Source organism: Nipponia nippon, unplaced genomic scaffold, assembly GCF_047370975.1.
Source record: "Nipponia nippon isolate SJK-2023a ecotype South Korea unplaced genomic scaffold, ASM4737097v1 scaffold_20, whole genome shotgun sequence".
NCBI lineage: Eukaryota > Metazoa > Chordata > Aves > Pelecaniformes > Threskiornithidae > Nipponia > Nipponia nippon.
Window position 1 is genome coordinate 4263777 of NW_028262337.1, and position 23049 is coordinate 4286825.

At 39.8% G+C, this 23049-nt stretch overlaps 1 protein-coding gene across 1 annotated transcript in view; it reads left to right on the forward strand.

Moving 5' to 3' along the window:
• The first annotated feature begins 9523 nt into the window (after positions 1–9523).
• Positions 9524–23049, forward strand: part of ITGA2 (integrin subunit alpha 2) — a 53705-nt gene continuing 40179 nt past the window's right edge. The window contains exons 1-4 of the mRNA XM_009464886.2: positions 9524–9723; positions 17763–17872; positions 19047–19138; positions 22800–22914. Of these exons, the coding sequence (XP_009463161.2) occupies positions 9524–9723; positions 17763–17872; positions 19047–19138; positions 22800–22914 (517 nt within the window). The remainder of the gene's footprint in view (positions 9724–17762; positions 17873–19046; positions 19139–22799; positions 22915–23049) is intronic.

Consider the following 23049-nt stretch of genomic DNA (forward strand, 5'->3'; position numbering starts at 1 on the left):
GGAGGAGAGGAGTTCTGAGTTGGCCCTTTTGGGCTGCTCGTGCAATTCACATTTGGTACATAGGCAATGCATAAAAAGAAGTTATTTAGCTGTTTAGTTAAATCATTTAATTATTTAGAGCAGAAATTATTTAACCAGGAAGCATTCATTGCCTCTGGCCATGATATCGGAGTGGGTCTACAGTAGGATAGGATACTTTGCTCTTATACAGGGATGCTTCTACCCCTGTGTCATATTGTAAATTTTTATGTGACTTTGTGCTGTGAAACCTAGGTGACAGTTAATCTTAAGTTCATTCTGGGTTAGGCACCTATTGAAGTTTGGGCTTCCTGGATTGTTTTCCTAATTTTAATGAGCCCAAATTCCACCTAGGCCCTATCTGGTACCAGAACTGATCATTTCAATGTGCATTAAGGAGGAATTTCAGGTGAGTGATTGGGACCACCTGCCTACCATTCAGACTGCCCAGCCATGAGCTCCCATTAAAATCAGGGCAGAGAAAAAGTCGTTAAGTCTGCTATAGGAAAACAAAAGTTCTGATAATTATAGCTCTTCCAACTATTGTATTACATATCCTGTGGTGCTTTGGAAGTTTTCTTGTTGCAGGAAGCTGATGTAGCAAACTTTTTACAACTGAGGCTGTTCTTGTTTCTCAGGCTGTCTGTGTACAGCACAGAAAGCTGAGCTCCGGCCTAGCTCTTGAGAAGCTGTGAGGGAGGAACAGGGTCTTAAACACGGTATCCTAAACAGCGTGATGGTAGGATCACTTTTAAGCCACTGCAGTTCTTACACTGCAGGCTGCGACTCTGGAGTGGCACAGGGATCGATGGTGATGGCGAGTCCTGCAGCCTTTTTCTAATTTAGCCTTTTCACGTCACATTTAGCAGTGATATAATGATATAATACGCTAATATGCTATAATAGACGGAAATTTTCATATAGCCTAGAGTGTGATATGGGTAGGGAAATACAGATGCCTTTGGTTGCTTTTCCATCTTCCTGATACCTGTGTGCAAACATGCATTTTCATCTGTGTACAAACATGCTTTCACAGCAGCTGAGAGAAGCAAATGCAGCAAATAATGGTATAGAGATAATCGCATCAGTTTCTGTGTGATGACAGGCATTTCCTCTCTTAGTCGTAGTGTGGCTCATGCTTCTCTGACTATATTTGGAAATATTGCTGGTTTAAAAAAGGGTCATCAACTGATAATGTGGACACAAGGAAACAGAGTTTGCTGGAGAGAAATACTGCATGAAAAGTTGGTTTTATCACAGGGAAGCACATGCAGGGTTTTTATTCCTTGTGAAGCCAGTGACCTAACTGCATATAAAACATATAACTGTGTACAGCTTGTTAGCCTCATGTACTTTTAATGTCTTTGTGGCATCGTAGAGAACAAATTTTGGATTATGGTAGTATAAGGACAAGGTTGAAACAATCCTGTTTATTGTACCAATATAAAAGAAAAGAAAAACTGCAGATCAGTTTAAAAGGATGCAATTTATGTGAGTTTTCTGTAAAAGAAAGTTTTTCCCATTTAATGATGGAAACATGCCAGAATAATAAATTTGAATAGGCTTGAATTCTTGCTGTCTTTATTAAAAGCACATAGGAAGTTGTCAGTCCTGCAGGAACTGCTCTTAAGCATTACCTTGGAATCAGTCCTTGTGTGTATAGTAGGTTGCTGAGATTTCTTAACTCCAGATGAAGAGCAGCTTATTCTTCTGCTCTGGGAGCCAAGGAGGGCAATGTGTGGGCCACAAATAGGGAGTTATCAAGAGAAGGACAGGTCTTTCGGAGTAACTAATGCAATTGTGGGTAAATCTTACTTGATCTCTTAGTCTGCAGCAGTGCTAGAACAGTAAAATAGACAGCACCTAGTCATGTTATCCCAGTCTCTCCAACTTGTCATTCACAATTTGTGCATCGTATCATGTTTGGGTTGCTTTTGTAGCAGGTTATTGGTAACTCTTCGGTGCAGCTTCTTGGATCATAAACAGTTGTAATTGAAAGGCAGTGACTCAGACTTTCACACACTCGAAGGCTTTCAGGCTGGAAGCTGACCTACTTCCAGGAAGAAGCAGTCAGCCAACTAAGCCAAGAAAACTCATTGGAGGGAGGGAGAGGAGGGGAAGAAGAGGGGAGGGAGGGAGGATTTGTTACTAAATGAGGCATTGTTTTTCCTTTCTTCTGGGTGGGGGTTTTTTTGGTGTGGGTTTTTTTTTTTTTTTGTGGCCTGTAGTGTATTTCTACACTAAACGTTATAATCTCCGTTAATTATTAAATAGTTTCAGATATTGTAGTTGATGTGAAGAAAACGTCGGTCTCAAGATAAAAGAAAGTAAAACTAATAGATGAAGCAGTAAAACAAAGACTTGCCTTTTAAGGCTTCTGTAAACATAATAAAATATCAGCAAAGTAACTGAAGTGAGGATTATAAAATACTCCGACTTTTAGTACAAAAAATCCAATGTCTTGCCAATTGCATTCTTTCCTCCTTTTGATTCCTGTCAGAGGTTCACATTGTCTTTATTTAGAAGGTTATTCTCAGTAAGAAATCTGTTTGATTTAAAATAAAAACAGATTAACTGTGATTATAGCACTGCTGTTTCAGTACATGAGTTGACGATACCTACTTGCCATTGTGAGTGTATACTGATGAGGTTGTGCATATTGAAGAAAAAATTACAAAAAATACAGAAGTAATATACAGGAGAAAACTAATGAGAAAATATTTTTCACTTATATTGACTATACTGGGTAAAGGTTAATATACCTTTCCAAACTGAATTGCAAGTAGGCGTCTGTTTTCCCTGCATCAAGTGGGTTGGATTCCACATAGCCCTGACAGAGTATACTTAAGGTGTTTTATATTTATGCTTATTTACGGAAAAGCCTCAAACAGTGCAACCAATATAGAATTACTTGTTTTACATGAAAAGAACTTGATTTGATGTCATTATCTGTGGATGCATGCAATGCACATACCAATACAGTAAAGTGGATCAGGCTGAAGGCTAATACATTAGCAAAAAAAAAAAAAAAAAAAGTGGTTAATTTTTGGGCAGATTTGCTCCCTGAACAAGCTCATTGCAGTGAGAATTGCTTGGTGGCTTCTGAAAGCCACAATGAAGAATATCTGTGCTGCAGTTCAATAGAATGAAGTAACTGCATGCTGCTTGTTTTGTTCTTTATGTATTCACAGTCTTGTCAATAAAACCTTCAAAACATGATGTATTATGAAAGCTGCTCAAATTATGGGTTGTCCATTCTGTATGAATAGTTGACTAATTCCAGTTGGATTACTGCTCTGATAACATAGGTTCTGAATAATAAGGGAGTAACTTTACTCTTAAACCAAAATGTTGTTGCCTTTTAATAAAAAGCAGTAAAGTAACACTAAGTGTATTTAATATGAAGCAAATACTACTTGACTGCCCTCTTTCATAACTTTATTCTTTCCCTTCCTGCCTTCATTCCCCCTTCTGCCTAATATTTCAAGGACAGTAGGTGAGTACAGTGTGAATGGTATCTGTAGAGGTACCTGTACTCCCTTACTAACTTTGGAACCTGAGCCAATTTCAGCAAGTTTTTGCAGAGGGATGGAAAAAAATAATGAGTTGGGTATTGGAGTGAGACAAAAGTGCCTTTACAAGTTCCCTGACAACTAAGGAGATCCAGTGTGACCTTACACAATGCAAAACACCAGAAAATCCACCCTGAAGAGAGCCCTTAGAAATGCTTCACTCAAGGAGAAAGCTTGAACAAGAGTGTGCAATCCGCTGTGAGAGGAAGCCAGAGGAAACCAAGAGTTACGAGCTCTCTCATCCCTCCCACCCCTTTCTTTTTCTCTGCCCCCAGCAGGGTCTGACAGGCTTCAGGGCCCTGCCAATGTGTGCTCTTTGGAGGAAGAGATCTTTGAGACCAAGGGAAAAGTTTTCTTTGTGGAATTTGTAGTGGCTGTCTTGAAGCAGATTAACATAACGGGCAAAGTAAAGCCCTCTTCTGGAAAGAACAGATACTTTAAAATGCTAGCCTGAGCAATTAAGAAAATGTAGGCTGTAGACATCTTACTGGCTGCCAATCTATGAAACTGCTTCAGGAAGCAGACAATAATTCAGTAGGATTATCTTGATATTTTTTTCCAAAACAATTCATGGACTAAAAAAACCCATGTAAAAATGAATGCATGTTGTACTATCTTGGTGTTACCGTAATGCCAGGTCATGCCTTGCTCTTCTTTAGTGACTACATGCTTACCCCTTTCACCCCGAAATCCCCCAGCATGCCGATGACTTTGGGTTTGTCAGGGTCCGCTGCCCTGTTGCAGACGGCCCAAGGGGCAGGAGTTACAGCTGTGGCCGTGCTACCGAGCAGAGGCGAGCTGCCCACAGGGGCTCGTTCTGTTCCCTCTCCTGACGTCGTTACTGCTGTGAATGCTCACGCACAAGGACAAATGGTCACTTGGCTGGATTATATAACAAACTTTTTCTGTTTCATAGCTAATAGTTGTTCGAAGAAGCGGACAACATAGCGTTAAGGAAAAAAGGTGATGAAGTTTCCTTCATCGTAAAGTTTCCTACTGGCAAGGTTAACACTAGATAAATTTATAACTAATGCTGAGCAAGAGCTGGGTCCTTATAGACTCAGTGGTCAAATTCCACTATATTGTGGAATTCCAAATTCCATTATATTGTGATGGCTATACCTGTTTGATGCAAGCTATGAATAACAGCAGCAATCAATGCCTCTGACTGGACATTTTAATGAGAGATGAGACTTGGCATAACTGAGTCTGTGTGATTATAGGATTCTGTCATATATTGCCATCTTAAATTGGAGCATCACCTTCGTAATGTAGTATGAAGTGATTGGAAATTCAGTTTTGCTATTTAGACTGAAAACAAAATGACACATTTATTATGACACTTATGACAAAAAATGCAGACTAATAATATTTTTAGTGTATTCTATTAAACTTCTATAAACTTATTTCACAAACCAAGTAATCAAACACACAAAATTTGATTTCATTTTTTCTCATCCAATTGAACAAATTTTTTTGTTATACTGATTAATCTGAATAAGGGGTTACAATCAGAAAGCTATTGTAATTATGACATTAAATGATTGATTACCCAACAGCCATTTTCTGCTTGCTCACTTTAAGCTGTGAGCTTTGCTTACAAAATCAAAACAGTTATGAATTGGGTGTACCTAATATGAACTATTACTTCAATAAACTTGCTTCAGCTTGTACTTCAACAGCAGCAAACAGAAGGCATTTTTATTATAGCCATCATCAGACATGTCGTTTATAGTTATGGAAGAATTCCCACACGTTCAGGCTTAAAGGTGCACAGTCAGAACATGTATTATTTTTCATCTGGCTAGGAGCAAGAAAATGGTGGTGCAGAAGTATAAAAGCCACTATACTCCTACACTACAGCAGCTGTGGTATACAGTGCAATAATGCAGTTGCTTAAATATGGGAATTCCCAGAAAAAAAAAATCCATGCAAAGAGATACTGGAGTTTATTGGAAAGCTTACAGTTCCTTTTATCCCACTAAGGATTTTTTTCTAACTATTCTTGTCTGAAGCTTTATGTTGGGAGCTACACTGCTCGATGAAGCTGTCCTCTTTAAACCAAAGCGCCCATGCCCCCTACCCAGTCAGCTGAGAGGAACTGCTGGTTTTGAAGTATTCACAGGGGCCTTCAGAAGCTTTAGGTTTGTATCTGGCTCCCTTTGTTCCATGCAGTCTGTTTATTTGATTGTAAATAAAGTGCCATTTACAGACAGAAGTTAGGAAGTGGATTTTTAGTTCCCCAAATAATCTCTCATCGTGATCGTTAGGTCACAAAGTAGAAGTCTATCACCAAAAGCTATTAAAATCCAGATAGTGAATTAGTTTTCTTTATTTCAAGATTCTTAAATTATCAAAGTTCATTGCCTGAAGGCAGCAACAGCTACTGAATCTTTCCAGCCTAGAATGTACAGAACTTTGAACCTAGATGCTTCAATGACTGGCACCCTTTTAATGCATAAGAGACCCTCTTATTCTGGCACAGGCTTAAAATAGGTTTGAAGCAAACTTTAGCATTTTCTCTTTTTTTGGCTACAAATGCTTGAATTTCTTGTTCTGAATACTGTATTTAGATAGATATACAAAATGGATAAAGGATGTCCTTACAGTATAAGCACTGTATAAGATGAGGAAAATGACAGGAAAATGCCTAGTAAATTATTGCAAGTATATACTTGCTAGGCCCAAACCAAGTAACATTTGTGTGGAGTAGATCTAAAAATCAAAAACCTGGTGATGATTATAAAAATGTGAAATTTAAAATGACTGTGATTGAAATATGAGCTGTGGTTCACTTGATAATGTTCCTGGTGAGTCAGAGTATTTTGCCAGCTTTTCTACTTTGATTTTGCAAAGCAGTCAAGAGCAAGAGGCAAAGCTGATCCACAAGAATATTGCAGATGACAGCATGTCTTCAGTTGCAGCGTTTTCTGGTTGCCTTTTTGCTCTTTTTGCTGTCCTTGACTGGCTGCCTGGCCAGAAAGTGAGGATGATAGAGGCAGTTTTGAGAAGAGACCTGTGGTCTGGCAGACACTTTTCCCATTATTCCAGGTAGAAACTCTTGCCCTCAAAGAGCAGTGCTCTGATGCTGCAGTAGTGCAAACAATTAAAAAGAATAAAATCAAGCCCCAGTGGTAAATGGGAAGGACAAGTGAAACAGTTCAGTGAGGACTGATGGGGTGGGAGGCTCAGGATAAAAAAAGAGCATTGCATCCCTAAGCCATGATGAGGCCCAGAGAAACCACAAGGAGCTGAAGCATCCCCAGGCTGGGCCAGGCCATGTCTTTGCTCCTTGGAATCAGGCCCCATCTTGGAGAAAGCAGGAGCATAAGTGCGGCCCTGGAAGGTCCAGGGAGGGATGCCACAGCACCCGAGGCAGGGCAAAGGGAGAGGTGGACAGGCAATGTGTAACCGAGCATGTGTTGTGTTGACCCCCGTCTGACTTGTCAAGGCACCCTAGCGGAATTTGAACCAGCACAGGGACTTCTCTTCAGGCTGTTGGTTGTGACATCTGGTCTCTGTAGTTTTATCCAGTTAGGGAAATTTTTGCCCTGGCTCTAGCATTTAATAAAACCCTTGCCTTGGACACAATTTGAAAGATCTTCCAGGCATTTGCACCGAGGTTGGCCAGTGCACTTAGACAGAAGATGTTTAGCAAAGTTACAGTTTGGCTAGCAGTGTGAATTGCTAATAGCTGTGTAACACGAGTCCAGGCAGTCAAGAGTTTTTCTCTAGATGCCATTGGATTTGGGGTCAGAGTGGAAACGTTTATCATTCTAGGATACTTTTAGTTCTTCATTTGAAAGCCAGGGTTTATTTCCATGTACATCATATAACTTGGAGAATTATTCTTCCTCTGTATTTACATGTGGGATGGCATTGCAGTACAGTCTCCTGTGCCTTCAAAGAATGGGGCACCGCTAAATTGTGCTTGATTTCTGACTGGGGATAATATAACTTGAAAACAACAGACCCAAAAATAAACCTAGGATGTGACATGAGCAAAATATTTTGATAACATGCAAGTATATTAGATCACAAAAGAATTACTGGCAATAGTCAATATCTATCTCAGCTGCTCTTTTCCCTCTCCCCAAAACCCGGGCTTGAACTATGAATATATGCGGTTGTGTTTAGTGTCAAAAGTATTGCAAAACACAGGGAGATATGTCTGTACACATTCTCTTCTCCATGACTCAGGAAATATATTTATCTCTAAGGATGTTTCTCAAGGAACTATACTTTTAGCAAAGGGTGATTTGCTTACTTTCCAGAGGCCAGCTGTAGATAGTGGTTGTTAGAAGTAACTAATATATGATTTCCTGTTTTGAGTTTGTGGTAAAAAAGCAGTAACTGTGTGAGTTGTATTTAGTCTTCTGCTAGTAACGTTTGTGTTTTCTATTCTATGGGCAAAGGTACAGAATTCATTGAAATTTTTTACATGTCGTGAACTTTGCCTGCAAACCTGCAGTTGTGATTTTAATGTTCTCACTATGATGTTATTATTGTTCTTACTATTACAGCTAAGCTACTGTGATGGGTTATTTTATGCTGATATAATCCCTGTTAACCTCCCTTCCAAAACTGGTTTTGGGACCTGGAGGAGAGTGATACCAACAATGAGCCCTCTGCCCATCAAAACTAGAGAAACACTTAGAATTTAAGCTTATATTTTTAAGTACCAAAGATCGGCACATCTCTCCTTAAAGTGTCCCTGTTACAAGGGATTATCATAAACGCTGCCACTTTACTACACAGTGACTCATACTAAATACCTATGGTGAGGTGTGTTTTATGTGTAGAGCAGATAAAACTCATTCTGTCTGGGCACACAGGAAGGGAGGGGAAACATGAGGGATGTTGTTTAACCAGTGAGCAACTCCGTGAATCTGCCTCACCTGGGAACCTCGGGCAGTAACTGCACAGTGCAACCACAGGTCATGATTTCTTCCATCGCTGCCGTTTTTGGAGGGTTGTCAGGAGCCCTAAGGTGTTCCTTAGCTGGGCTGTAGCTTGTTCCTGGGATCCCACCATTGTCTCAGTCCTTCCACGTCCAAGCTGGAGGAGGAGTTATCTGCTCCCGGCTGTTAGGGGACTCTGGCCCTTTTCCTGCAGCTTCTTTAGCGTACATTCTCCTAGATGTCCACCTACAGCTCTTGATCAGAAAGAAATCACGTCCTTTATGAATGAGGAGTGGGCCCCCATGCCCTGCAAACTTGTGACGCTTAGGACCTTGTCCCCAGTCCACACTGCCGGTTCCCTCCAAAATGGCATGAAGTGGCAATACCCTTATTCCTATGCACACAAGTGCCCAAGGAAAAGCAATTAATACTGTGACCACAGCAAAGTGGAGTTTCAGTGTTAAGTGTCATGATTTATTAATGCAGTTCTATCTTGCATGTTTGTATTTATAAGTTTTCCTGTTTGGACAACTGTTCAGACTGTTTGGACTGAAAACAAAGGCTTCTGGCATGATAATGAAATGACTCAAAAATATAGGTTTTCTGATGCAGTAGATAATCTGATTTCTGTTCCAGTGCTTAAAACATTAAGTTGCAGATAGACACTAGAATACAAACAGTATTAGCAGTTACAGTCAGTGCATTTTGATTTTAACATACCTCAGCAGGCCGTTGACGTGTTTGCTGTGCCATAAGCTTAACTTCTGCCTTGAGGTAAAGGAGGATAACAGACTCTGAATCATATTTCTTGTCTCCCTTCAGCTAAAATATTCCCATTAGTAATGCTGCAATTTTTGTTAAGGCAAACAGTGAATGAGTCATTGATCTCTGCCCACAATATTATAACACCTGTAAAGAGTGCTAGACAGTCATTACGCATGCATAAACGGATACTGTAGGGAAAAGGCTGTTTTTTTCTTGCACGTGTCAAAGGCTACATTTTATTTTCTTCTATCAGGGGAGCTGGCACAGATGAAGAGCCTTTTTCACTGGGATCAAAATTCTTCTTTAATTGCTTCTGTGATAATCATAACCTTTCTGTTAACAGGCATTCTTCATAACTGCTGTGAAGCCTACAATGTTGGGCTCCTAGAAGCAAAAACATTTTCTGGTCCATCAAGAGAGCAATTTGGATATGCAGTTCAACAGTTTATAAGTGAACAAGGCAAATGGTAAGCAGTTTGAACAACTTGTTATACGTCCAGTTAAAAGGTAAAGGAAGAAAATGTTGCAACTCATTTTTCTTTTATAATTCCACATTTCATTTAAATGTGTTCCGGTTAGTTCCTTTTTATATCAGAATTATCTTCTTATGAATAAATACTTATGTTATTAAAACAAAAGTTGAAATATTCTGAAGATATGCATGTGAAGGTTCAGGCTTTTTTCCTTTACGCAGTGCGATCTGAGGTCTTTCTTTCTGTTAATCTTTTACTTTCATTTCCAATACATGTTTCCTCAGACTCACAATTTCTGTAGAATTTTAACTCATTTCATTCCATCCTGTACCAATAGCATCTTTGTAACACATTACATATATGTGGGATATTTTTCCATTTTAACATTGTTGAGGTTAAAACAAATGATTAGGGCTGGGAAGTTCTAATTATTAATACTAAAATTAAGTGAACTTAAATTTATATACTTTTGTGTCTGATACAGTATTAAGTGTTCACTTCTCAAGGGATGGCATATTTGGATGTATATAATAACATAATACTAGCAAAGGCGTTGTGTCTGCTGCATCTCTTCAGCCATAAAATTTGATGTGAAATCCACTGTTGCCACAATATTGGGCTTGATGAGTAATTAGTAAAATATTTTTTCTAGTAATGTTGGTTTCAAAAAGAACTTTATAATAGTAACCCAGAGTAAGGCCGTTTAGTGGAAAATACTGTTTCCTCTTCTGCAGCCTCAGCAGCTACAAAGCTTTAGGTGTTTTTCATGGCAAGGACTGTGTGTCAATAAATAGTTCAGTGTTGCTCAAATACTTTAAGTGGTTATTTGGGTATACATGGTTTTAAGTCTATAGCGGAAAGTCACACAAGTTATATATATTATCATAAGCTGATACAACATTTTAGATCCATAGATTGAAACAGAGTTAGAGCCAAAATAGCCACAAACTGGCATGTTTGCTTAAGTGATGATGGACAGATAGTAAATAACTGAACTTTTTTCAATAAAAAGTAAGATGTTAAAATCTGAAATCCATGGAAATGCATGTGAAGATGTTTTTTATGTTCAAGTTTGGAAAAGCCCATACAAAACCACTGAGCTAGCTGAGACATTTATACATAGCCCTGCACAGAGACACTGTGCAGTTGCAATTGGTTACATATGCAAAGATGTAAGACTACTTAGATGTCACTGTGTCTCTGCATTACTGTGTTTACCACTGGTGACCAGGAGGTAAATTAAGAGGAGAGCAGAGCTGTAGCCTCCAAACTAAGAGCTCGGCGTTTTCTCTCCCTCTGTTGGGTAGGCTCCCAACCTACCCCCACTCCTTGCCTGATGTTGTGGTGGCTTCTCGCTGTGTTTCTGCCTGCTTTAATTATGTGTTTAGTCACCCATAGATCAGAGCTCTCTTTTTTTGAAACTTCTGTGTAAAGCCATTGAAGGAGAACAAGAATGTCTGCCTGAAGTGAATCGAATGCTTTGGCTCATACATGGAGAAATTATGTTTTGTTTTTCATTCTTCTTGTAAGTTTTTCTATAAGCTTGCAACAGGAGCACTAGGTTCCAGACTCAACCAAGCTATTTATGTTTTATATTTCCCTGTTTTATTTTTACTTCTGATATAAAGCCTCCTCCACTACCACTTTCTTGGATAACGTGTGGTGGAGTTCGGGAAAGAAAGGATTAACTTTTTCTTATCTTCTCCCACGTATATGAATATTATTAATCTGGGATACTTTTCTGTAAATAGGCACTTCATCATTTGTTCACTCACTGCACGGTGTCTGACCATAGCTCCAAAAGTCAGAGAGATTTTATCAGCTCTTGTTCGAGTAACCATGACTTGTTACATACTCTTCAGTGAAGAAAAGCTCTTTTCAGTCTTTCTCTCAATAAATCATTAGATAATCATAAAAAAAAAATAAGTCAGTCATGGTTTACTCTCTTGTTCTCTTCATTTCTAGGCTGTTTTCTTTTTCTTGGGACAATAGAGCTTATTCTTGAGTGCATTATTTAAAAAACAAGCAAACAAAAAAAAAACCCAAAAAACAACACTCAAGCTGTTCAGTAGAGTTGGTTTCTCATATAAGTGATGCAGAGGCTGCAGTCCATGTGTAGAGCACTAGACATGGCTGAACTAAGAGGGTGATCAACAGTCCGAGCTTTGCATGAGTTTGAGACGCTACTTTCTGTGAGAGGGAAGCATTTATCACCGTATGCTTTTATGAAGGGACTGTCATTGTGCAGCAAGAATATGATGCACTTGAAAACTCTGTTCAGGCATAGTGGGGCTGCTCACCACATCAGATGCTGCTGGGGTGGCACCTCTCTCCAAGAGAGAGGTTATCCAGAATCTGAGATCCACTAGAAATTTCATCACCTCCTAGACCTTGCTTCTGTAAAATCACATGGTGCTATATTAAATACAGCTTTAAAAATCCTCCTGTACTCTCTAAGAGCAGAAAGGAGAGAGAAAGAAAAAAACAGCAGATGCTAGTTGTATTATTCAGCTGTAGTTCTGGGAGGTGTATCTTCTGAGGCAATAAGGGCTACAGAAAATGATATGAGAATTTTTGCAGAATTGGGATGGCATGCAGCAGTATATTATCAGTTTTGCTTGGCATTGAGCTCAGAGAGAAGAGGGAAGACAGTCCAACCAGGAGCGCAGGGCTACAGAGGGGGCTGGTACATGTTGGGAAGCTGTGACACAAACCAGCAAGGGAGCCCTTTTTGTGTAGAGTCAGATGATCCAGGATAATTGGACACTGGTCTGCTGTGCATTGATGGGCATTGATGGCATGTGATGCTCGTAAATAAGGACAAACTTGCAAGTCAAGCACAGCTCAAGCATTTCACGGTGTCTGGTGGGAATTTCAAAACAAGAGCTCTTTAATGAACTCAAGGAAAATTGTGAACACCAAAGAAACTCATCAATTAGAAAAGTTTAGGCAGTCCACCACACAAGTAATTAGCCACAACAGAAACATCATTCAGTTTATGCTCTGGTTCTCCCTGTCATGAGATGATCTGTATTTGAACGTTAAATTGAGACCAAATTCTCTGTTATTTTAGAAACATAACCTTTTAGAAAGGTGTATTGTACCCTGTCAAGTTCGTCTTGAATGTGCATGCCCTGAACAGAAGCTGATAGTACATTCTGCAAAGATAACAGTACTTACTCCATGCTGAGATTTGTTTTTATACCTGTCTCAGGTGAGGAAGATTGAACAGCTGTATATAGCTGTTAAAATGTTTTTTCCTACCCATATGTGTCTTCAGCCTGTGGATACATCCCACAACAGAGCTAAAATCATGGTCTGCTCTTGTGGGACTGTTTAGTATTAAGTTGCAGCCACCCCGCTCAGTTGTGTCTGCATGCTTAGGATTTGGAATTTTTGAATTTTGTTTTGGAGTTTATGTTATGGAATTTCTGTGTTTTTAAATATTTTGTTTCCTTCCATATCGTGTTAGTAATGACACTTTAATATGCACTGCCCTTATGGATATATCACATAATCATTGCACTACTAAATAGTTTTAAAAATCATTGCACACTGCTCACTAGTCATCAAAGCCCAGCAGCCTTTCTCCTGAGGGGGTGTGTTGCCTCTTGAGACCTGTAAGATGTTTTGCCAAAAAGACACATTTCTCTAGCAACTCTTGTTGAAATCAATACATTTTCAAAGCCTTCTGATTTTAATGAGGAGGGTAATTTCTGCCAACTTTAAAAAAAAAACAAAAACAAACCACCAGAAACAAAAACGAAATGCTGCCATTGTTACAGCTCCATCTTTTCAGTGCCAGCACCACTGCTAACATTGAGTTCTTTGCCCAGCTTTTGCTTCCCCCAACTGCATGCCCTACAGTTTGCCTTTTTCCTGCTTGGAGAAGCAGCTCTGGCTTCTGTTTTCTAGGCCTTTTAAGTTTGTCAGTCAAACTCTCTTGGCATAGCTCGCTGTAGTTTTTGAAGTTTTGAGTCTTTTGTTCAAAGGATCGAAAGTTTTAGATGGCGATAAGTGTTTTAGGGTGTGCAGAGAAGCATCTATGAGAGTGAAGAGTTTTCTGGTCTTCATATCTATTCATTGCTTCCTGCAGTTGTAGGGAAAAGGGACAGATGATTTAAGAGGTCCTTTCTACTTTTATTTTCCTACTTCCTGTTAGCCATCTTTGTGTTTAAAAAAACACACTAAAGAGCAAACACATGAAAAGAAAAACAGAAACCAGAAAATATAAAACGTGCTCTGACAACAGCTGGGAATTCAGCCCTTCGCCATGAATTCTGATTTTGTTTTCTGCTACATCACACTTTGCCAGTTACTAGCTTTGTCATGGTGTAATTTCCCAGAAATAATTCCTGTTGCACTTTGATCTGCCACTCCTGCAGCCTGTGTGGTATGGCATTGCCGCTGAACTTTATTTGACTTCATGTAGTTCCATTGCTTTGTATACAGTGTTGGAGACTGATTGAGGAGCTGAATAATAAAATTAGTGGCAATATTACATGCTAATCACTGTAGTATTGTGTAAAGACAGTCTACAAGGACACATAAGGAAGTTTTGTAAAAATAAATATTTAACTCATTGCTGAAACAGACCCTTAATTAATATACTATACATGATAAAGTTTATTTGGAAACAAGCATTTTCAAGTATTTTAGTACTCATTTCTTGCATGCTTTCCTGATACATTCTGTTGCACTCCACTTCCTGTGCATCCTGTTTAATCACAGTAAAAAAATATTTTTGTAGTTAGCAGGATGGTAGCCATATACTCTCTTGATTTCTTCACTTTTGATGTTTCAGAAATATACACATACATTTTCCCAGAGCAGTATTGTGTAACTCTCTACTGTCGTCATTTATGTTAATTTTCAAAGGCTTGCTGATTTCTAATCTAGATTAAGGCTAGTACTAAGCTTAAGTAAGGCTTAGGATATGAGAGAAATAATAACTAAATTATTTCCTAGGACTTTTAAGGTTGGCAATTAAAAGTAGAGGGCTAGGCTTGGCAGAAGTCAGTTAATAACTTTTTCTCAGGAGCGTATTGATGGCAGGTTAGACTAGTTAAGTCAAATAAGGGAAGGGTTTTAATAGCTCTGTTCATTTCTGAAAATCAGTGTCGGTAATAGTCAGTTCTAAGTGTTAAATTCTCTGTATCGAGTGGCATTTTTTGGCTTACAGCATAGTTACGGCATTGAGATTCATGGACCCTACAAATCTACAAGGAAGGCTAGTACAGCAAAGGGGAAAGTAGTATAATAACTTCCAGTAAAGTATGAGGAGTGCAAGCCAAATCAAAGACAAAATTAAGTTTGCTTCGGGCACAGTTGGCATAGATTTCAATTTGGGATTAAAATTATAAGAGTTTGTCTTGTTTGGCTTACATTTTTCTGTTTGTACCATGCAACAGCTACAAGGTTAGTTTTAGGGCTAGCAAAAGGACAATACAGTTCTGAATTTTAAGTTCTAGAAGTGGATTGGGTATAAAGAGTGATGGTTCCTTGGTGTAAATAGATATCTGGCTTGGGATTAATGTTGAGGTTGGGGAAAACAGGAGTTTCAGAGCCCATATTACCGCTGAAGCAGCATAAAGCCCATGGAGTGAGCACAAATATGCATGCTGAAAGGGAGAGAACTGCTTTTTCTAAACTCTGTGGGTGGTGGTTGTCTCTAGCTTATGCCAATAGCAAGGGTGAGAGTTGGAGTTAGGCTTGGAGTTAGGCTTGGATTTGTGAACAGCTAGTACTCAAGGACACTTCTCCTTCTCTTGTTCTCACTCTGTGAGTGAAACTGTGGGCTTTGGGCTTCAGGATAACCCATGAATGCAGAGCGATGCCAGTGCGGTGCAGAGATATACAGTCTGTTTTGTGACCAGACAGAGCGGTGCAGGGGGTATTTCCAAGATCTGTTGTGGTCATTCTTTGAACAGTAGCTGTCCTCCTGTAGGGACTCGGAAATACATTTGCCTTCTGGGAAACTTAGAAAAAACGTACAAATATTTATAAACATACACAGTGCAATGTTCAGCTTGACAGTTAATGCTGAAAAGCTGTTCCAGTTTCACATATTACACATGCAGTTCTGCTATCCTTTTTAAAACTGTTTTCTGTTTCCATGAAAACTGTTAGGGCTTCCTCTTTCCCATCAGCCAAGTTAGCATTTATAACTGCACATAACTCTGTAGTACCTAGCAAGGTGGCAGGGACTGTAAGACCATGTCTTCCTTTTGTCAATCACTATTGACTGGCTCCAGCCCTCTGTGTCACCACACCTATTTGTGGGTTGTATCATTTATTGGCACATGAGCAATAGCATAGTTTCTCTTAAGCTCTAGTTATTTGGTCCTGAGCTATGCAGAAAAAGCTATATTCCTCAGAAAACAAGCAGATGATCAGAGGCCTCCTCACAGCTAGTGTAACATACACTGGTTTTATATAGAGAGGTATTTATATGAACCTGAATTGCAGGTTTAGAGATGCTAAAAGTACACAAAATCCTGTTCCTGCTGCCTGCATAATCACTGTTTTTCAGCAAGGTAATTGAGAAGGAGGTAGGTATTTTTAAAATGTTGCTGCACAGAGAAAATAGAATCCGAAGTTACCCCCAGTCAAACTGGTAAAACAGAATAACATTGTCTCTGTTCTTAAGTTTGTGTTTAATTGAGATGAAATAAACTAAAAAAAAATGCAGTTAGCAGTATTTTCTTTGAGAAAGCTAAGAAGGACTCAGACTCTTGCTTGTGCATGTAAAACGATGTACTTTTATCAAAGTCATTTTATTCAAACTAGTTATGAAATTGCAGCAGTAAAATCAGATGATCCGTGGAAAGTTAATATGATATCTAGCAATTGCTTTGAAACATAATGATTTCATAAAATGTGTTCTTTTTATAGTGCAAGATATGTGCAGTAGCTACCTGTAAAATTTTAGAGGACAACAATTTTGCTTTTAGCAATCTATTGACCAACTGAAAAAGGTGGTTTCTTATGAAACTGCATATTCTGTCCTGGGGTCCCATTGCTTGTCCTTCTGTTGTCCTGTAAATGCATTAATTACTACCATAGACTGTTCTGTATGAAAGGAAAGTCATATGGCTGCTGGAGCGAATAATCAGAGTCTCTGCTTTCTAGTAATGTGTTTCATTTTTTCATATCCCTTGAGGTCATCTTCCTATGGTCATGTTTTGCCTTACCCTTACTTCACTGCACATCAAACTGTATAAAGAATGGTGCTTCTCTTCCAGCCCTACACAGCCCTATGCTGTCTGGTGGTTTCACTCCCTCAGAGAATTGTGCTGAAAAATAGATGTTCTTAAGCAGTATTCCCAGGGGGTGAATTAATTGGGTTTGTGAAGGCTTTCAGATAAAAATTAAAGGGATCTTGAGGAGCAGATATTGGAGGGGAAATCTTACGACAGACAAAGGAATGAGTCAGAGAAAGTTAATCACTTACATTGTAGGCACGAATTATCATAAAGCTTAACTTTCTTGTTCAGGATTAAATACTTCACACAGTGGACTCTTATCACTTGCAGTATTTTCTCTCTGACTCAGTGTTGTCAAGGTGTGTTAGTGTTCAAGCTCAGACATAAGCATTTGACTGTTGCTGAGCAGATCCTGTAGGAAATGCTTCTTATGAGCAAAAAGAATAACTTCAAAGGAATCAGTTAACTGACAGGACAAAACATTTTTTGTCTCTCAATCCCCAATGTATATATTTCTAAATTTGTATGCATCTGTATATATTAATATCTTCGCTGTATTTCTTCTGACACTGTGACATAATGTCACAGAAACAACAGTATACATATTTGAGGCAGCCTAATCCCCAGAGGTTTCTCCACCAAAGTTTCCCATGGTGAATCCAGTGTATTAACATGCAAGTAAAGCTGCTGAACAGCTGTGGAGAAGACTCCCAGGTGCCTTAGGTACTATATCTGGTAAAAGCCTCTTTACCTACAGTGTGCAGTGCAATAATGCTGCTGGGCTTTCCCAGTATCATTAAAGACCTAATGAAGTTCCTGTTACTTTAGGTTGTTGGTTGGTTCACCCTGGAGTGGCTATCCAGCTAACAGAACTGGAGATATCTATGCATGTCCTGTTGGTACATCCAAAACAACATGTAAAAAATTGAATTTACAAGGTAAGTTGTAATGAAGAACGTCTCGCTACAGTTGTTCAGTTTTTCCTTGGTTTTGCACCAGGCCAATCTGTCTTATTAATTTTTTTCTTAACTATCTCTCTGCATAGTCTCAGTCTCTGTCATGTGTGTCTTTGCGTGTGTGTGTGCTGCAAGGACTCAGTGCCAGCTACTGATGAGACCCATGTGTGTGTGAGTGAAAATTAGTGCCTGCCACTGGAGTTGGGCTGGGGGTGTGGGTGCCCTGGCCTATGGTGCCAGCTGCTGGAGCCACTGGGGTCTCAGTGTCAGCTACGGGAGCAACCTCCAGCCATGGGACAGGAACGGTGTGTGTCCCAAAACCTGCCGCTTGGGGGGGGGGGGGGGGCGGGGGGCCAGGGCTCTGCATCAGTGAGGGGCTCTGTGCTGACAGCTGGACCAGGACGGTGGGTCACAGCCCAGGGGGCCTGGTGCGGGCTGCCATGGAGAGTGGGTGTCCATATCTTCCCCAAACCAGGTGTGCGTGGGGGGGGGGGGTTCCCTAGCAAACTTTCAGCTGGACCAGCCAGCTTAGGGGGGCCTTGGGTCCAGCTATCAGCCGGGTCGGGGGTCTGTGCTGGTACACCCAGGGGGACTTGTGAATGTGGAGTGCATGAGGGATGAGTGTGTGAGTGGGTGTGAAGCCTTTTCTGCCTCTGTGTGTTTGCAAACTGAGCATAAAATGGGATTCACTTTTGGATACAGTGAAAATATGGGGCAGCAGACTGAGGTGGGACGCCTACTTTACATTTATTTGTGGTGCAGAGCATTTCTTTCCTCCACCGCTCTTTCCAGGCTTTTGTCTAAAGCCTGATACTGGATCAGAGGAGTCTGGTGTCCTGAGGAATGTAACAGTAGCTGCTTGGGTGCAGCTACTCAGCCAGCCAAAAATGCTCAATAGGTAGACCATTTCTTCCTCTCTTTTGCCTTCGGCTCTCTTGAGGGCAGGTACTCTAAATGGCCATACTTAATTCATGTCTGTAGTTAATGGTTAGCAAATTTTTGACAAAGATTAGTTTTCATTTCGTCTCAGAATTATATACAGAAAAGGCGTCTCAGATTCTGAGAAATCAAGCTTTTGAAAAGGAATTTTAATTTACTAAATTACTTCTACGTCCTATTTACTCTTCTGTCATTACTTAATCTCTTCTTATTTCAGCTTTAATAAATATTCCAAATGTGACTGAGATAAAGGAAGTCATGAACCTTGGCTTGACTCTGATACAGAACTCAAAAACAGGAGGATTTTTGGTATGTATCAAGGACATATTCAGTACACACAGAAATTCCTTTGGAGAATGAAGAAACTAGAATTCCACAGCTCTTGATAAGTCCAAGCTGAATGTATTTTATTATGCAGCATCGATTAATCCATATTTTGCATATTTTAAAATATTTCGTTCCACTGTCATTACCTAGGGTCCAAAATCAGGAAAATTATGAATTCTCTCCTTCATCATTTATCTACATATCCTATGGAAGGGCACGTAACTAAAGATTCTGTAATTTAAGTCAGATAACATAGGCAAGAATATTTCCACCATGGACATCTTTAAGGCAGTCTTGTATAGTTCTGATTACGCTTTCAAAAGACAGTATGGGATCTCTCCTCCACCATATGCACTTGCACAGTGACTGTTCTCCTGAGATGTTAGGATTTCTAGTCCCATGGATCTGCAATAAGTTTTATTTGTTTAGTGAGCTGGAGGAAGATGCATTTTCTATGTATATTCTGCAAACCACTCTCCTTGGAGCCTGTAAAACAGAGTTCATAATTGAAAGGAAGTTAACACCTGTTTAATATGCTTTTTTACAATCTTAACTGTAAGCATGAAAACTGTTGCAGTGTAGGTGTATCCTGGTTTAGTGCATACATTGTAGGCACGTGCAGTAAATAAGTGAAAAAATAAACTACAGACAAAAGAGCTTTGAGGCTCACTTTAAGCTTTGTATTTTTCTGTTGCATCTTCCTAGTAATCGCAAAAGTATTCAAATGTTTATTACCTTCATTACCACATAGCCCAGTTTACTGAAGTACTTAAAAGTAAGTCTAATTCCAACCTTTCCAGCAGCTTTCTTGGAGTTAGTAAGGTTAATCGTAACTTCAAAATACAGCTTTTCTTGATTATTGGTTTGAGAATAAGATTTTTTTTTAATCAATATCTTCTGTCTCTTGCATAATACCTTTAATTACTGTTAATATTGTCCCATGCATACCCACTTTCAATCAGTACCAGCAATTGCAGTGATTTAAAACATCTCATGCAGAAAAAATTGTATTCTCTCATAATACTTGAACTACTCTCAGTTAAAAAGAATTTCCTGATCCATATGTTATTGATTGACGCTCCTTAAATTGCATAAAGTAACAAAAAAAAAGTTGAATGCTAAGATGTGAACGTTTAGCCACGTCTTTGGTGACAGGAGTTTTTCTTGACATAAGGAGAATGGGGTAATGGAGACAGGTGCTTAACTGTGACTCAGCCTCAACGAATATCAAAAGACCCATGACATAGTTGTGGCAAGAACTGGACAACAAGCAGAGACTGTCTGCTCGTAATTGCAAGCTGCTGCCGGCCAGGACTTCGCTCGGAGACGCTGTCTCTCTCAGCTGGCCTCTGTGATGGGCTTTTTGGGTTATGCTCAGGGCTTCCTCCTCCCAGCTCACTGTGCTCCTTCGTCCTGCAGCTGCTTCTCTCTCAGCCTCCATCCGCTTGCACCAGTCTGTGCTGCATCCCTGGGCTGCTTGGCTGGAGTGTGACCCAGCCTGGCGTGTCTGTGCTGTAGCTCATGAGTCCTGCTGGTTCAGCTGTTTGATGCCATGTGATTGCTTCCCACACGTATCATAAGTACAGGGCAGTAATTTCCATACGCTCATTAAATTTTTCTCAGGCATGCTTAGTCCTGTTGGAAACGTGCTTAAGAATTTCACTGATGGTTAACAACTTTTTTCCAGATTTCTGATCTGAGTTTCTATCAGTTCGTTCTTGGGGCAGTGCTGTGCTTTTAATTGAAAGGAACAGCTCCCATCTCCCTACATGTAAAATCTCCCTTCTATATTTAACACCCCACAATCATTCTCCTTTGTCCTTCGCTTTGCTAAACAAACACAGTTTTTTGGCTGAAATGTGCTTTTTAAAATACACCTCTCTTGGACATGAATAACCAGATCTATGCAGTATTCTACATGAGTCTTTCCAGGGCACTATATAGTGTATTTGGTATTTCCCTGACTCACTTCCAAGTGCTTCTTGTCACGTATCTTTAGGCCATATTTGCTTTGCGTGCTGGCTGCATGCTCATGGTCACTGCAATCAGCCAGTGCCTGATCCGTCTGCTCCCCTCTCTTCCACTCAGTGAGCTCCCAGTTTATGTCCATGTTACTTAACATTAGTCCTTAAGAGCAAGGCTATGCCCCTTTCTAATATTCCACTTTCAAAGTTTATCAGTTCTTCATATGTGAACTCCTAGTCTTCCCCTGTATTAATGATATATCTTAAATTTCTGACTGTAACAATGCTAGAACATTAGGGTTTTTCCCTTTTTTAAGACTAGTAACTCTCCTCCAGCTTCATAGTTAACCATATAGAGGATTTATTTTGTACCTCTCACCTCGATAAATATCTGTCTTTTCCAGTAAAACTAATCATGCCCCATGTAGCAGCTAAAAAGACCACTTATCTCAAGATCAGATAACATAGGTATACTTCCTTTCCCTTGTCTAGAAAATCTGCCCTCTTGCCAAATATGTTAGGGTAGTGTGATGTGGTCTACCAGTGGTAAACCAGTGTGTGATTTAGCTCATTTTCCATTTACTTCTGCCTTTAATTACCTTTTTTTTTAATATTCTTGAGAAAAGTGTAATAGTGCTGTTCACTCTCTCTTCTCTTCCTAAGTAGAGATGGTGCATTTTCTGTTTTCCAGGCTCTCCCAACTGGATAGGGCAATCAGAAGTGTATGTAACAAAGCTATCATTTCTTTCAGAACTGTTGGACAGAGGTGATGTGGAGGTTATGTTTTTTTCTTGAGTTCCTAACATGATTTTCTTTTAAAAAGAAAATCCCTCCCCCTCAAATATTCTCATGACAAAATACTGTCTGAGTATCTGTCTTTTTTATCTAGGTACTTTTGTACCTATTCTTCTAATATCAGAGGTGTGGCTGTCATGCAACCAGCTGGTTTCTCTTTACAGAGATCATTTTCAGCAAAGAAACAAGATTATTTTCCCTGGAAGGCAATGAAACACATAGCCGAGGGTGTGTGCGGCCAGGGCCAATCTTCTTTTAGCTGCAGCTAAATAGGACAGTGCATACTGTGAGGCTGCACCTTCACTGGAGATGATGATGAAGTTTAACTTGTAAATAGTGAATTTCCCTTGGGAACAAGACTTCTCAAATTAATAAATGTGTGTGTGCGCACTGGTCACAAAACTCTTCAGTCTGGTCACGCTGTTGGTGGTAATCGGGTGCACGGCAAGAAAAGCTCCTCTCTGCATGCTCGTGGCTCTAATGCCACCTCCTGGTGAGTGGCAGTACCTCTCGGCACGCTTATAAGCGATTTGCAAATACTAGCCCTGGTTTTAAACCAATAGTTTGCAGAGCAGGTGGCTTAAAGCAGGACACATTTCTTGCAGACTGCGTCACGCTGCCTAGATGTTATAGCTGCGTATAGTCTGGAGGGGCCAGCTTGCAGAAGGAGGCACTAGGATGATCATGAATAGAAAATCCACAGTGAGAAAGTCTATGAAAGGGGTTACACTGTCACCGTGATTGCAGGGGATTTGGCCTGATAACCTAAGAGGGCTTCTCTGATCCTAGATGCCTGTAGTCCTGCTTATTGTGCTTTTGTATATGGATACAGTGAGACAAGTATTAGTTATTTTTACAGTTTCTTTTTGTTGTTATTTTTAAAGACTTGTGGTCCCTTGTGGGCACAGCAGTGTGGAAGCCAATACTATGCAACAGGAGTCTGTTCTGAAATCAGTCCAAGTTTCCAGATCCTAAGAAGCTTTTCTCCTGCTGTTCAAAGTAAGGCAACATGTGTGAAACAGATTCAATTAAAGAAACATCAAATGAAATCAAGATAAATTGTCTTGGGGACTCTTAACCTGGGATTTTTAAAAAAATGTATGTGCAAAATGCAGAGTCCTGTGATTCAGATGT